Raw genomic sequence first — 17,078 nt, forward strand, 5'->3', positions numbered from 1 at the left:
GAGCTGTCAGGATCTTGCTAGTGCAGGCTGTCTGAAGCAGCTCCCCCTGCTCCCCCCAGCAATTGCGGGAGCCTATGGCCCAAGGTATAGCCCTCTCCTGCTGCCCAGACTAATCACGGACACCCCCTCCCCCACCAATTGCAGACTTGTCGCCCTCCCCCGACACTGATTGCGGACCTCTTACCCTTTCCTCACCCATTGTTGCAGAATGGCAGTGGGCCCCCTCTCCCTCCCCTTCCCGCCCTACCCTCCATCATTGATTGCTGCAGAGTGGCAGCGGGCCTCCTCTCCCACATTACACCCCCCTACCATTAGCCCCTGCCCCACATTGGCCCAGCCCCCATTAGCCTTGTCCCCATTATCCCCACCCCCTGACACTGCCCAGTGGGCATTGCCCAGGTGCCAGAATGGCACTGCCAGTCTTGCACTGCCCAAGGGGCACCCTCCCCCTTACCCTCAGCCTCCTCCAGGGAGCCTCAATCGCCTCTGTTTTCACCAGCGAGGCCAAATCGATTGCTCTCTGTTCCAGGGGAGCATGCCTACTCCTCGCTGACGCGAACCTACCCCGGCAAGGTCATAAAGGGGAGGCAGCCCGGACGACTGAGCCCCGGACTCACTAAACAGATCTAAAATAGCATTATAATAAATTTCCATATGTTAACCTGCCTCCCGCCCATTTCCAGCGAGAGGCTGACCTATCATGAAATGGCGCCAGCCGTGAAAACCGGTGCCAATCGTGCTAAGCTCTTTACGCCTGACTTTACCACCATGACATGCCCAAAAGCAGACACAACACAATGGTAAAATTGCCCCCTTTGGGTTTCAGTCAGTAATGGTAATCTTGAGCAGGTTTGAAATACCATTTACAAGGCCTAATATTAGATTTACTTTTCATGAAACTGTGCTGCTGGTTACAAACAAATTAGATGGTGAAAGAGTGCTACCCTTTATAGATAGGCGGATTAATAAATAGAGCATGAATGACCATGTAAATGCACTCTATGACTCTTGTTACTGAGGGGAGTCCTGTCAATCAGCAAGATTGCTGTCCCCATCATACTGTTGCTGCTTATCCATGGGGAAGGTGTTCAGCTAGTTTCTCTAGAAAAAAAAATTACTTTGATCATGTTTCAGTGCACTTGTCTAATGTTACTGATGAAGCGTCTCCTAAAACAGTGTGCAATGATCCAATTAAATAAAAAAATGTAGCAAAGGTATCTGACTGGCAGCCTATGATTCAGGGTGGAGCTGTGTATCAGGATGTAGCATTGTAGACTCATGATTTTCCTAATGAAAAGAGCCTCTATCAGCATGACTACTGGATCTAGTGCTCTATATATGTATGGTTACTTTATCACTGGTTGCCTTAGACCTCCTCTGGTGTCTGACATGCCTGGTCTCCAACATTCTTCCTCTTTTTCCAGTTTCAAGAAATACAGGCACAGGGCTATAACTAATGAAACTCTGATTGAGGTCACCTTGGATTGGGGAAATGGGCAAAAATGAAAAACCACTGTGCAAAGGTAGACAGGCGAGTCAATGGTGAAATAAACCAAAAGTCTTCAGGTTATGAAACTAATTTTTGACTATGTTAATGAAGTACATGCTTTGAAATTACTTCCAACTTCTCAATTGCACCAACTGGATGTCAGTTTTATGCATTCAGTAAAAATAGGAGAGTAATGATGAAAAACGGAAAATATAATTTCACCAGCTACATAAACAATAAGAAGTAGGAACAGGAGTGGGCCATTCAACCCTTTGTGCCAACTCCATCATTTAATAACATTATGGCTGAGCAAACATAAGAACACCAGAACATAAGAACTAGGCACAGGAGTAGGCCATCTAATCCCTCAAACCTGACTCCACCATTCAATAAGATCATGGCTGATCTTTTTGTGGATTCAGCTCCACTTACCTGTCTGATCACCATAACCCTTAATTCCTTTATTGTTCAAAAATTTATCTATCCTTGCTTTAAAAACATCAATGGGTTAGCTTCAACTGCTTCACTGGGCAGGGAATTCCACAGACTCACAATCCTTTGTGTGAAGAAGTTTCTCCTCAACTCAGTCCTAAATCTGCTTCCCCTTATTTTGAGGCCATGCCCCTTAGTTCTAGTTTCACTTGCCAGTGAAAACAAATTCCTTGCTTCTACCTTATCTATTCCCTTCATAATCTTATAAGTTTCTATAAGATCTCACCTCATTCTTCTGAATTCTAATGAGTATAGCCCCAGTCTACTCAGTATCTCCTCGTAAGCCGACCCTCTCAACTCCGGAATCAACCTAGTGAATCTCCTCTGCACCCTCTCCAGTGCCAGTATATCCTTTCTCAAGTAAGGAGACCAAAATTGTTCATAGTACTCCAGGGGTGGCCTCACTAATACCTTATACAGCTGCAACATAACCTTACTGTTTGTCCTCCATCCTTGAAGGACAAAATTCCATTTGCCTTCTTAATTACCTGCTGCACCTGCAAACCAACTCCTTGAGATTCCTGCACAAGGAGACTAAGGTCCCTCTGCACAGTTGCTGCAAATTTTTACCATTTAAATTGTAATCCATTTTGCTATTATTCCTACCAAAATGGATGACCTCACATTTGCCAACATTGTACTCCATCTGCCAGACCCTCACGCATTCACTTAGACTATCTATATCCCTTTGTAGGCTTTCAGCATCCTCTGCACACTTTGCTCTGCCACCTATCTTAATGTCATCTGCAAATTTTGACACACTACACTTGGTCCCCAGCTCCAAGTCATCTATATAAATAGTATACAATTGCAGTCCCAATACTGATCCCTAAGGCACATCAGTAGTCACTGATCGCCAACCAGAAAAACACCCATTTACCCCCACTCTTTGCTTTCTGTTAGTTAGCCAATCCTCTACCCATGCTAATACATCACCCGTAGCATTGTGCACCTTTATCTTATGCAGCAGTCTTTGGTGTGGCATCCTTGTCAAATGTCTTAGGTGTGGTCTTTCTGGAACACTCACTTTCCTGCATTATCTCCATAACTCTTAATTCCATGACTGATTATCAATCTCAGCTTTACAATTTATGGGATGCTTGTAGCAAACACTACAGTAAAGACCAATGCAAAATATTTATTTAATTCTTCTGCCATTTCCTTATTCCCCATAATTACCACTCTAGTTTCATTCTCTATGGGGCCAATGCTTTCTTTGATTTCTATCTGCCTTTCAATGCACTTTAAAAGCTCCTAATGTCTGTTTTTATGTTTTGCGCTGGTTTGCCCTCATTCTCCTTCCTGATTTTTTTTGTCCACCTTTGCTGTATTCTGAATGTATTCCACTCATCTGGTCTACTGTTAACCTTTGCCATCTTGCATATTTCTGCTTTCAACTTAATAGCTTCCGAACTTCCTTGGTTATCCATGATGGATTATTTCTCCCCTTGGAGTTTTTTCTCCTCATTGAGATGTATTTTTGCTGGGAAACATGTCTGCCACTGTCATCTACTGCCTTAACTATTCAGTTAATTGGGGGTTCACAGAAGTGTGTCATTGTAGTGATACTAGAAAAATCAGAGCCCAGGTAAAAATAGGGTTGGCATTCAGCATAAAGGTCCCTGTTGTGCTTTCTACACTTCTTGATCAGAGCTTTTGGTAAATCTCATTTCACGGTTCTAGAACATAAGGAAACACCTCACAAAACAAAGGGTGTAAAAAAAGGTAGATCTCCTGTACATTCTCCTACAAATCATCTACAAATTCATAGGATCCAGAGTTAATTTGAACTCTCAGCAACTGAAAAGCTTCAAGAATACTTCCAGGGGAAAGGAGAGAGGGAGAGACAGTCTGTAAGGTTATCCATTAAGCCCCTGAGCCCAATGGAGCCCCTGAGTCCAATGGAGCCCCCACCTTACCCTGCACCATGGTAGTGATTGGCCCACCCTCATGCACCCTGGAGGTTGATGAAGCAGTACTCACCTCCTTGCTTACCGTCACAACTGTTGCACCTGAACCACACTTGAAGGGACCAGTATTGATTCACACCCATGTGACATTCCGCTCAAGGTGGGAGGGGGGTGTGGTGGTGGGGCTACGTGCCAAACTCACTAATGAGATTGAAATGCAGTGAATTTCATGCAAATCGGCCTTGCGCCCTTTCTGGATGTGAACTCGTTTGCACCATTAGACAGCGAGCTAGAGAATTGCAAATTGCTTGATGCTGGGTGCAAAACTGATTTTTAGGTCCACACACTATTATCCGGATCAGAACGATCTACTAACAGCATGGCGAGATTGAAGAATTGCACCCTGTAAGTCTCCTGTTCTTGCTCACAATTAGTCACAGAAATTATGGCCACTATCTCCAAGGATTCTTTCCCTATATACTTCATTTCTCATCTCAGGAATGAGCTACCACTTTTTCTGTCAGCGTTATGGTAAATTATTATGAATTTACATTTTTGACAATAATTGTGCAACAGTATCCCAAACGTTCATACATTTCTCAATAGAGGAATATAAGGGGCATGAGGATGATTTTCACTTTCCAAAACAAGGTAAATTTGTTTTGCAAGCTTTGTTTCATGATTTTTTGTCTGAAGGTTAGCTATTCCAAAATTGTTGCATTTTTTCCATTTTAAGATGGAACATCTTTTGAAACAGCAAGTTGCAAGAGAAATTCTTGATTGCATGAAGGCTCCAGTAAATGGCATCAGGTCCAAGAAAAATTTACTCCGAGATAAAAAGAAAGTAATACTGATGGCTTCTTTTCAGTCACTGAGTAATCTCAGGAGGTTGTTGGTATAAATGCTTTAGTACTCAACTTCCAACCAGACCTTCAAATCCAAAGGTTGCTTGTCACTTGAATTTAATTCTTTCTGCTGGGTGACTTCCATCAGTTTGTTGCCAGGACGTGATGGGATACCACATGAAAACAAAGCTTTCTATTTCTGGATTAAAATATCTTCTGACTTAGCTCACTTGACTTCTGTCTATCAGCCACTGTGAAGCACATTGGAATTTGGTAGCAGAAAGGCTTATGGGTCAGGCAGTTCTATCATCCAGTGATCTATATTGCAATATAAACATCTTAGCTCCGCATGCGCATCCTGTAAACACCTTGCATCATAAAATTCGATATCTTCCATTTATAATAGGAGCTACCAACATAAATTTGTCATGTTATAATTACACCCTTGCTCCATAGAGGCACTTTCAGCATGAAAACTGGGTGGGTTGGCATGGGAACGGTTGTAATTGCAATATGACAACTTACTTTTGCAATTATTGTAATTAATGTGGACATCAAGTATTTATAATGGCAATATAAATGTAGGGACAAAATGTGCCAGGGAGGTTTTAACCCAGATTGTCTGACAGAAACCAGAGGGCAGTTAAATTCAACAGGGAAAACCTTTGGCTCAATAACCTGTTTTGTTTCTGTTGTCTATAATTTTAAGCTGCTCTTTTGGGTAATAACATCTGGTTGAAGTCACTGGGGTCCAACTTTAAATACAGGGATTGGACCATTTCTGAAGCTCAATACCAATTTTTACCAGTGACCTGTGCAGGAAAATCACTCACTCCAGGTTACGCCATTTCAGAATGATTACAAACCCTCAAAGTCAGAGCTCCTCAAGGTCAACCACTATGGCCACTACCATTATGGTCTTCTAAATAGAAGCTCTATAATCTTCCATTTGGTGTAGCCACTGGGAAAGTATTTCATTGGTGCAGTTGGATAAGTAAACAAGCACACAACAGGTACTAAAGGTTTGCACAATGAACAATTCATAAGAATTTTGGTTAACCATTGACTACAATTGGAATATGGTAGTTTGATGAGTTAATTTGTGTTCCAGGTTTGCTGTTGATTTTTATATTTATCGTGAATTGAAGAATAGACACATAATTTTAGGTGGAAGGGAGTCAATTCATCGTAGTAGTAGTAAGGATGATGGTGATAAGGATGGAATGGGAGCAATGGTGTAGTAGTAGGAAGGATGGAATGAGTTTATAATTGAACATTCTGGTAACTAGGATAGTGGTGAACATTGCCACTCACAGTCATCATCCTCTTTTTGTTTCCCAGGTTCCCTCATGACTGAAAAGTGGATATACCTTGTAGTCAAATGGCCAGCCTGTAACTGGATGACCTGCTGGAACAATGGTGGCACCAAAGAGTTGCACAGGACCAAGCAAAGATAGCAGTTGCATGGAAACTAGACACAAATTGATATGACGTACAGCCTGTAGTCACAAAAGAATGGAACGTTGTACAAGTGGAATCCTATCTATCAAGAAAGATGACAAGCTGTGATGGGCTGCAAGCAAGGTAATGACAGTATAGGCGATGGCACTTTTGATCTTAATGAAGTCTGCATTGCGTGAAAGGCAAGTGTTGTTTCATTCTACTTTTCTCTGTCCAAATGAAAAGTGATATATGTATTCCCCATCATGTCTTGGTGACCTCCTTATAGAGGAGCCTTCCTAGAACAATCATCACTACAGTACAAATGTTGAGAAGGTAGTCAAAATTAATCCACCACCAGCAATACCTTCTTCTCAGCAGTCAGAATTACTTTTCATGGTCAGGAAACACCCACATGTTGACCAGCGGCCTCAAGTGATAAATTAGCAACCAACCATTACACAGTAGATATGTTCTTTAAAAAATGCTAGTCAAGGTACTCCTGGCCAATAGGTACATGTCACTGGACAAGTTTGTTGCATAGTGAGTTAGATGTGAGGACAGCCCAATATCCAAAGAGGTCCATATGTAAAATGAATTTCGATAGTTATCAATGATTCTGGTGTGTACCGTGGATGCCTACAGAACAGCCTGATTCAATAAGTGGGCAGTGCACTTCCAAAATGCTGGGTGGGAGGCACATGCTCATAGGAAGCTTAATTTTCTGCTTTCCACCTCAAAAACAGCTAAGGCACCAAAGAATTTCTGGAGTCTCATATCCAATGTCGCAGGATAGGGGTTTACCCTGAATGCAGCAGGCATCAGTTCTGCTCTGCTGTGAATTACCAAGAAAACATATGGTGTAAGCAATGATCCCTGATGAATTTTTAAAGATACTTATCGGAATGTGGAACTGAGAAGGAGGTGCACTCCAAGCTAAAACTGAGAGAAACTGCCAGCTACGATTCACTATTCTTGTGATTGCCTCCTCCTTTTCCCAGAGTCACCGAAAGCTGTGTCCCAGCACCCAGGGTAACATCACTATCCTCATGATTGGACATGAAATGCTTCTAGGACTGTTACTGGTGGCTGTAGCTCACAAGTAAAATCCTAATTAGGCTTGCAGACAAATCTGCTGTGGACCTACTGTCAAAGACGTTGGTGTGTGTTGCACCAGGAGAGTGTGCCAATTGGGGTCACGGGGTGGGGGGAGGGGCGGCGAGGGCTGGTGGGGATGAACATGGAGACACGATCTAATTTCCAGGCACACAAATTTACTTTCACATTTAAATTATACTCCAACCAACTCTTTATCGTCTGATGTATGTGATTTATGGTATATAGGACTTCGAAGTCAAACAGAAATTAAGCCTTGTAAAATAACTTTCCATGAAAGCAATTGGATTAACAACTGTTCACCAAACTCAACACTGCACCTTTATGAATGGCTACTGAATATTGAGACAATATTGATCCTTCTTGCAGGAACATTCATATCTTGCTATGGCAAACACATTAAGCAATAAATGACACAAATAGCTTACCTTGTACTATCAAATGCACTTGATAGGTCTTAGGGTGATGCTGGGTCTGCACTGAGCATGTGTAAGGACCTTCATCGGATACATCCACCTGCTGAATCTGAAGGCTATACTCTAAGTGAGCACTGGTCAATAAAGTCACTCGAGAGTCCAGGGACCATTTATCATTTCCAGCAAAAATGATATTGGATCGGTTCAGCCAGGCAACTTTTGAGACCCTGTCATCAACATAGCACCTTGAAAGAAAGAACAAAACTTCCAGTCAATTTCTCAAACAATAGCAACTAAAAGAAATAGCCAAAATATCAGGACGTTCTGAGTCAAGCATCTTAAACATTTTTATGCTGTTCATTCCGAAGGCTAATATATAGGAACATACTGCATCTACACTACTTATCTGTGAGAAAATGGATGATTGCACACAGAATATTAAATGGACAAAAGTGTATTTCAATCATTTAGCATAAGCTGAGAACAGTCATCTGAACTCAAAACTGGAATACTTGCACAAATCCTGAACCAGACACCCAGCATGCTTTTTCACATATTTGCATGTATGCAGACAATTTTGATACAAGGTTAATGGAGATTACTTTTATTGTCATAGGGCAATTAGAATAGTTCTGAATGATGTGAAGCCAGACTAATTATTCAACCATGAAATATGAACCCACAAAATACAAGAGAGTTAGATATTTGATCTGATGAGTGCCTGACTGTCTTCATTGCAGGGCATTTGCAATCTCCACGTAAGATAGAAGTATATTTTGCACCCAACTGTTCTTTAATAGTGCACAAACAAGTCCCAAATCAGCAAGGAACATATGTCAAATTCATAAACTGAACCCTAAAATATAAAATTATTAGAACAATGTTTTAAAAATTTCTTCCAGAAACTAGTTCTTCAAAATATTAGACAGAGATATAGTTATAACAGATCATTGATTCCAAAACATAAGACAATTAAAGCCAAAATGTACAAATAAGTTATATTTTGGAAATGCTACATGATATGTTGTATTTCAAAATGCATTTAAATGAAACACAGAGGATTCTTTTATACTTGGGATCTGTTTAAATAGCATATTGAATATGGTTTTATTTAAAATTGATAGTTATGAATGAACACTGTAACATGTACACAGAATGTAAGAGAATAATACAATGAAGAACTGCTAAATCATAAAGGTTTTGGTCGTCTTACTTTTACAGGCCTGTTTATAAATGTGGGTTTCAATCTGCAAAATCAGCTTATGACAAAATAATTTGTATCGGCTGATGTTTTGTATTATTGGGCATCTCGCACTGCGCTCACAGATTTACTCTGAATGGAATTACACATTATTGTTGTTAAATACATGACTATGGCTGTTATTAGTTACAAGTTGAACATTCACATCCATCATGAGGAGTATGTTGTCTGGCAGCACCAGCTTGGAGGAAATATTTATTTTGGTCACAATCCTAAACTTCTAGAATTTCTCAACTTTGAAAAATATATCAGTTGAAATGCAGAATAATTTGACATTTTTCAATATGCAACAGTACAAATCTGTTGTTTCTTTTCGACCAGGTTGGCACAGGGACTATGCATTTTTAGCACACAGCCCCCATAATACTTGTGAAAACCTGTCATTTTATAAATGGGTACAGGCTGCTTCAAGGCACCATGCAATAACAAATAATGAAGCATGCACCATGCAGTGATGAATAATGCACCTCAGAATCTGATTTAAGACACTGATTTTGGCTACCTCGCCAAATGAATTTTGATGCAGCCTCCTAAAGCACTTTCTCCAAAGCATTCTTTCATGGTTCTATCATTTTTCAATTTAGCAATAAAACTGCATACTTTGCCTCTTCTAATAAAAGTGTAACTGGGGTTAAACAGAATTAATTTTGGTGACCTTGAAAAGCACAGAATTCAATAAGACACATTAGACCTTTTCATAAATTTATAACAGACTACTAGTCAAACATTAATAAAGGAAGCCAGGAATTAATGTGCAACCATTTGTGTCATTGGTAGCGACTTTGTGAAAGAAGCTTTCACAATTTCTCTCCCGACCTCAAGTCCATCCTTCCTTTGCTTACACAAGTAAACTCAATTTTGTGATTTAGAAAGCAAAAATAAGATGCAAAATGTTGGATAAAATGCTAGCCATCTGCCATAGTGTTGCTCATAGTCAAAACTATGTTAAATAACTCTTCCTATGAATAAATCTCTGGGTAATGTTGACTTGGGATAAATAATATGGGTGATAGCAATTTCCCACCGCTTATATATTTCTCAGATTGAACTAAGAATCGGGAGAGATGAATATTGAGTGGCCGAATTGAAAATCTTACGACAGTCCTTATCAAATGCTTTCTGGAGGTCCATACAAATAAAATCCATATTCTCTTAAAGAAGTTTTATTTTTGCAAGTGATAGTAAAATAAAATTGTAATACTTATATTTTCTTCTACATTTGATTTGCATGTGTTGATACCATTTCCAAAGTCAAAATTGTGTTTCTTTGACTCCAGATTTCTTGTCCCTTTTGTTTTTGTATTTCTGTCCATTCTATTTCAATTCCATTCTTTATGTTTCATGCTTTTTCTTGTTCTTCCTTTAAAAATTTTTCTCATGTATTTTCTCAATATATGTTTTCATTTGCAATGAAGTAAATGAAACAAAAATCAGGAGAGGTATTCAACTGGCTGCTCACTTACTGTTACCTACCTTACGCATGAGTGTAGATATAAAAGATTCCATTAGCTTCCTAACCTTGAGCATATCTCTCTCCTGTGGTATTGCTTGTACCTGAAGAGACCACACAATAAAACTCAAGCTTCTCTTTAACTGGCCTATAGTGCTCAGTTCCAGGCAACACACTTTCAGAAAGACGTCTAGGTCTTGGAGAGGGCGCAAAAGGGATTTACTAGAATACCAGGAGTGAGAATTCAATTACCTAGAGAGGTGTGGAAAAAAGCTGGCATTATTCTTCTAAGAACAAGGAAAATTAAAAGGAGATTTGAAAGGTGTTCAAAATCATGAATGGTTTTGATAGGATAAACCACTTCCATTTGGAAGGTCATTAATTCAGAGATATAAATTTAAGGTGTTTGGTGAGAGAATTAGATGGCACACAAGGAAACAATTATTTTAGAGAGCAAGCAGTTGCGATCTGGAATACACTGCCCAAAAGACTGGTAGAAACAGATTTATAGTAACATTCAAAATAGATAAATGTATTGAAGAAATAAAACCATGGGGTAATGGGGAAAAAGCAAGTGAATGGGGTTACTAAGATGGCTTTATAAATGTGCTAAGTCACAACAACATAAGAAATAGCAGCAGGAGTAAGCTATATAGACTCTCATGTCTGTCTTGCCAATTAATCAGGTCAGGACTGACCTTTGACCTTAGCTCCAGTTTTCAAGATCAATAATTTGCCTTCAATTGTTTGAACTTCAGCTTTAGTTGACAATCTCTTATGTCAACTGCCTTGATACAAATCATATCCATAGATATTATTTCCCCCATCTCTTCTACCTCTTAAAGAAATGTTATTTTTGTACATAATATAAATGCATAAATTATATGCATAAATAAATTTATATGCATATAAATGCATAACTATACTTTCCTCTGCATTGAATATTCCTGTGTTAATCACTCCTCCATTTTTCTTTGTTTCAAAGAACAAAGAAAATTACAGCATAGGAAAAGGTCCTTCGGCCTTCCAAGCCTGCACTGACCATACTGCCCAATTGAACTAAAACACCCTACCCTTCTGGGGACCATACCCCCCTATTCATATATTTGTCCGGACACCCCTTAAAAATCACTATCACGTCTGTTTCCATTACTTCCCCTGGCAGCAAGTTCCAGGCACCCACCACCCTCTGGGTAAAAAACTTACCTCGTACATCTCCTTTGAACATAGAACATAGAAAAACTACAGCACAAACAGGCCCTTCGGCCCACAAGTTGCACCAGTGATATTCCCACCTACTAGGCTTACCTATAACCCTCAATTCTATTAAGTCCCACGTACTCATCCAGAAGTCTCTTAAAAGACCCTATGGAATTTGCTTCCACCAACACCGACAGCAGTCGATTCCACTCACCCAATACCCTCTGAGTGAAAACTTACCCAGTATCTCCTCTGTACCTACTCCCCAGCACCTTAAACCTGTGTCCTCTCATAGCAACCATTCCAGCCCTGGGAAAAAGCCTCTGAGAATCCACCCAATCTATACCTCTCAACATCTTATACACTTCTATCAGTTTGCCTCTCATCCTTTGTCTCTCTAAGGAGAAAAGACCGAGCTCCCTCAAACTATCCTCATAAGGCTTGCCACCCAATCCAGGCAACATCCTTGTAAATCTCCTCTGCACCCTTTCAATAGCTTCCACATCCTTCCTGTAATGATGAGACCAGAACTGTGCACAGTATTCCAAGAGAGGTCTGACCAGGGTCTTATAAAGTTGCAACATTATCTCTCAACTCCTAAACTCAATCCCTCGATTGATGAAGGCCAGTACACCATAAGTCTTCTTAACCACATCCTCTACCTGCGAGGCCGATTTAAGAGTCCTGTGGACCCGGACCTCAAGGTCCTTCTGATCCTCTACTGTGCTAAGAGTCTTACCCTTGATATTATACTCCTTCATCCCATTGAACCTGCCAAAATGGACACATTTATCTGGGTTGAAGTCCATCTGCCACTTTTCCACCCAGCCTTGCATCCTATTTCTGTCATGCTACAACTTCTGACATCCCTCCAAACTATCCACAACACCACCAACCTTTGTGTCATCAGCAAACTTACCAACCCATCCCTCCACTTCCTCATCCAGGTCATTTATGAAAATTATAAACCGCAAGGGTCCCAGAACAGGTCTCTGGGGCACTCCATTGGTGACTGACCTCCATGCAGAAAAAAACCCATCTACAACCACTCTCTGCCTTCTGCGGGCAAGCCAGTTCTGGATCCATAAGGCAACAGTCCCTTGGATCCCTTGCCCTCTCACTTTCTCAAGAAATCTTGCATGGGGGACCTTATTGAACGCCTTGCTGAAGTCCATACAAATGACATCTACCGCTCTTCCTTCGTCAATGTATTTAGTCACATTTTCAACCAGGCTCGTAAGGTACAATCTGCCTTTGACAAAGCCGTGCTGACTACTATTCAGCATACTAAACTTCTCTAAATGTTCATAAATCCTGTCCCTCAGAATCTTCTCCATCAACTTACCGACCACTGAGGTTAGACTCACCAGTCGGTAATTTCCTGGGCTATCCCTGTTCCCTTTCTTGAATATAGGAACCACATTCGCAATCCTCCAATCTTCCGGAACCTCTCCCATTTCCATTGATGATGCAAAGATCATCGCCAGAGGTTCTGCAATCTCTTCCCTGGTCTCCCACAGTAACCTGGGGTACATCCCATCCAGTCCTGGCGTTTTATCTATCTTGATGCTATTCAAAACTTCCAACACATCCTCTTTCTTAATGTCCACATACTCAATCTTTTCAGTCTGCCGCAAGCCAGACAACCACCCAGATCTTTTTCAACCATGAATGCTAAGGTAAGGTATTCGTTAAGCACCTCTGCTATTTCTACCAACTCTGTACAAACTTTGAACCTTGCCCCTCGCACCTTAAGCCTATGTACCCTAGTAATTGACTCTTCTACCCTGGAAAAAAGCTTCTGACTATCCATTCTGTCCATGCCCCTCATAATCTTGTGGACATTTATCAGGTTGCCTATCAACTTCCATCATTCCAGTGAGAACAAACCAAGTTTCTCCAATCTCTCCTTATAGCTAATGCCCTCCATACCAGGCAAAATCCTGGTAAATCTTTTCTGTACCCTCTCCAAAGCCTCCACATCTTTCTGGCAGTGTGACGACCAGAATTGAACACTATATTCCAAGTGCGGCCTAACTAAGATTCTATAAAGCTACAACATGATTTGCCAATTTTTAAACTCAATGCCCTGGCTGATGAAGCATGCCACATGCATTCTTGACTACCTTCTCCACCTGTGTTGCCACTTTCAGTGACCTGTGTACCTGTACACCCAGATCCCTCTGCCGATCAATACTCTTAAGGGTTCTGCCATTTACTGTATATTTCCCAAGTGTATTAGACCTTCCACAATGCATTACCTCACATTTATCCAGGTTAAACTTCATCTACCATCTTTCCACCCAACCTCCAAACTGATCTATAACCTGCTGTATCCTCTGATGGTCCTCATCGCTATCCGCAAATCAATCAACCTTTGTGTCGTCCGTAAAATTACTTATCAAGCCAGTAACGTTTTCCTCCAAATCATTTATATACATTACAAACAGCAAGGTCCCAACACTGATCCCTGAGGAACACTACTTGTCACAGCCCTCCATTCAGAAATACATCCTTCCACTGTTACCCTCTGTCTTCTACGAATGATGTGGGTATGCTGCCGTTGGACTGGCGTAAACACAGTAAAAAGTCTGACAACACCAGGTTTTAGTCCAACCGATGTATTTGAATCTTCTTGGAGATCCTCTCCACTTGGATCCGGCAGTTTGCGGCGTCGATAGTGGTCATGATGTGGGTATGCCGGCGTTGGACTGGCGTAAACACAGTAAAAAGACTTTTTACTGTGTTTACGCCAGTCCAACGCCAGCATACCCACATCATGACCACTATCGACGCCGCAAACTGCCGGATCCAAGTGGAGAGGATCTCCAAGAAGATTCAAATAAATCGGTTGGACTAAAACCTGGTGTTGTCAGACTTTTTACTGTTTCTACGAATGAACCAGTTCTGTATCCACCTTGCCAGCTCTCCTCCGATCCCGTGTGACTTCACCTTCTGTATCAGTCTACCATGAGGCCTTACTGTAATCCATGTAGATAACATCCACTGCCCTACCGTCATCAATCATCTTCGTCAATTCCTCGAAAAACTCAATCAAGTTAGTGAGACATGACTTCCCCTTCTTAAAACCATGTTGCCTCTTGCTAATACATCCACTTATTTCCAAATGGGAATAAATCCTGTCTCAAAGAATCCACTCCAATAATTTCCCTACCACTGACAAAAGGCTCACCAGCCTGTAATTACCTGAATTATTCTTGCTACCCTTCTTAAACAATTGAACAACATTGGCTATTCTCCAGTCCTGTGGGGCCTCCCCTAAAGCCAGTGAGGATAGAAAGATTTGTCTCAAGGCTCCAGCAATTTCCTCCGTTGTCTCTCTCAGTGTTCTGGGATATATCCCATCAGGCCCTGGAACTTGTCTACCTTAATATTTCTCAAGAACCCCAATCCCTCCTCCTTTTTGATCTCAACATGACTCAATTATCTACACACCCTTTCCCAGATTTATCATCCACCAAGTCTTTCTCTTTGGTGAATACATGTGCAAAGTATTCATTTCAAACCTCGCCCATTTCCTGTGGCTCCATGCATAGATTCTCTCTCCTATCCTTCAGTGGACCAACCCTTTCCCTGGGTACCCCCTTGCTCTTTATATATGTATAAAAAGCCTTGGGACTTTCCTTAATCCTGCTGGCCAATGATTTTTTTGTGACCACTTTTAGCCCTTCTTACTCCTTGCTTAAGTTTCCTTTTACTTTCCTTGTATTCCACACTTGCTTCTTGTGTTCCCAGCCTCCTAGCCTTGACAAATGCTTCCTTTTTTCCTTTTTTCACAAGATCTCTCATTTTCTAAGATTCCCAAAACTTGCTATACTTATCCTTCATCCTTACAGGAATGTGCCGGTCCTGAATCCCTATCAACTTACATTGAAAGGCTTCCACATGCTAGATATTGATTTTCCCTCAAACATCTGCCTCCAGTCTACATTTTCAGTTCCTATCTAATATTGTTGTAATTAGCCTTTCCCCAGTTTAGCACCTAAACTTGAGGACTATATTTTTCTTTATCCATCAGTACCTTAAAGCTTACTGAATTGTGTTCATTGTTTCTGAACGTTCCCCTACTGAAATGTCAACCACCTGAACTGGCTCATTCCCCAATACCAGGTCCAGTATGGCCCCTTCCCTAATTGGGCTATCTACGTACTGTTTCAAGAAGTCCTCCTGGATGTTCCTTACAAATTCTGTCCCATGCATACCCCTAGCACTAATTTTCTCAACAAGATGACTGAAATAAGGGATTTCCTTATTCTCCAACTCCCATACATCACACTGGAGGCTATGGAAGTATCAATATTTCAGTAGTATGTACTGCTGTATTGTATCATAAGACATTTCCTGTCTCAAAACCTTGGCTTATGCTCCTACTTAAAGCCAGGTAAAAAAAAGCCATAGCTGTTCTAATGCTGATCCATTGAATTTAGTTGATTCCACTGAAAGCTCAACCACCATATTATGTTTGTTTTTCCTATCATTTAATTTTTAGTTAGTTCACTGTCATTAAAATTTTGTGACAACATATCATATGATCAATTTAGAACTACAACTACTGTAAGTTTTGCGGTGTGAACATTATTCCTTCTTTAAGAGACGCCATTAATTTGCCAGGGCTCAGGTCAAAGAAATAATACTGATTTCATCCTAGCCCCCATTCATAAAAATATTAATTTTAACAGTATCATTAAATTTACTTTTAAAAATGGGGAGGCAATGATATGATGGTACTCTCATTGGACTAATAATCCAGAGACCCAGAATAATGCTCTGGGGAGCACGTTTGAATCCCACGATGGCAGATAATGAAATTTGAAATGATTAAAAGTCTGGAATTAAATCTAACGATGAGCATGAAACCACTGTCAAATTGTCATAAAAACCCATCTGGTTCACGAATGTCCTTGAGGGAAAGAAATCTGCCATCCCTACCTGGTCTGGCCTACACATGATTCCAGACCCACAGCAATGTGGTTGGCTCTTAAATGCTGTCAGAGCTGGGCTGGCCCAACCAGCAATGTCCACATCCCACGAATGAATAAAAAAAATTGAATGCATTGGAGATCAGGTACCAAGGGTTAACAGCTAACATTATCCAGCATATAGTTAGATTGGATTAGCTACCATTGGAAAACGGATAATGCTTTGAATCTAATTTTCATTGCTGTTGAGTTAGGTTAGAGATCCTCTTCCCTTGTCCTTGTTGAGGATAATATTTGATTGAACCAAACACAATCAAAACTACATTTCATTAACAAAGCATACTTTTTCTGATAAACATTTAAAAAATTCAATATGAAGAAGCATTCTAATGATTCACTGATTTCCGCTGCACAGTTATATCGTTGCGATTAAACTAAGCAGTGACAGAGTGCAGGAAAGCTCAGAGAAAGGGTAATTGCCTGAATAGGTTTCATATATTTTATTCTTTTTTAGCACAT

General features: G+C 40.6%; 1 protein-coding gene across 2 annotated transcripts in view; it reads right to left on the bottom strand.

Moving 5' to 3' along the window:
• lsamp (limbic system associated membrane protein) overlaps window positions 1-17,078 on the bottom strand; it is a 771,666-nt gene that overhangs the window by 429,473 nt on the left and 325,115 nt on the right. For both annotated transcript variants that reach the window (XM_080203901.1, XM_080203900.1), the window contains exon 2: window positions 7,721-7,953. In XM_080203901.1, the coding sequence (XP_080060027.1) occupies window positions 7,721-7,953 (233 nt within the window). The remainder of the gene's footprint in view (window positions 1-7,720; window positions 7,954-17,078) is intronic.

Source organism: Carcharhinus amblyrhynchos, chromosome 15, assembly GCF_965287045.1.
Source record: "Carcharhinus amblyrhynchos chromosome 15, sCarAmb.v2.hapA, whole genome shotgun sequence".
Lineage (NCBI taxonomy): Eukaryota > Metazoa > Chordata > Chondrichthyes > Carcharhiniformes > Carcharhinidae > Carcharhinus > Carcharhinus amblyrhynchos.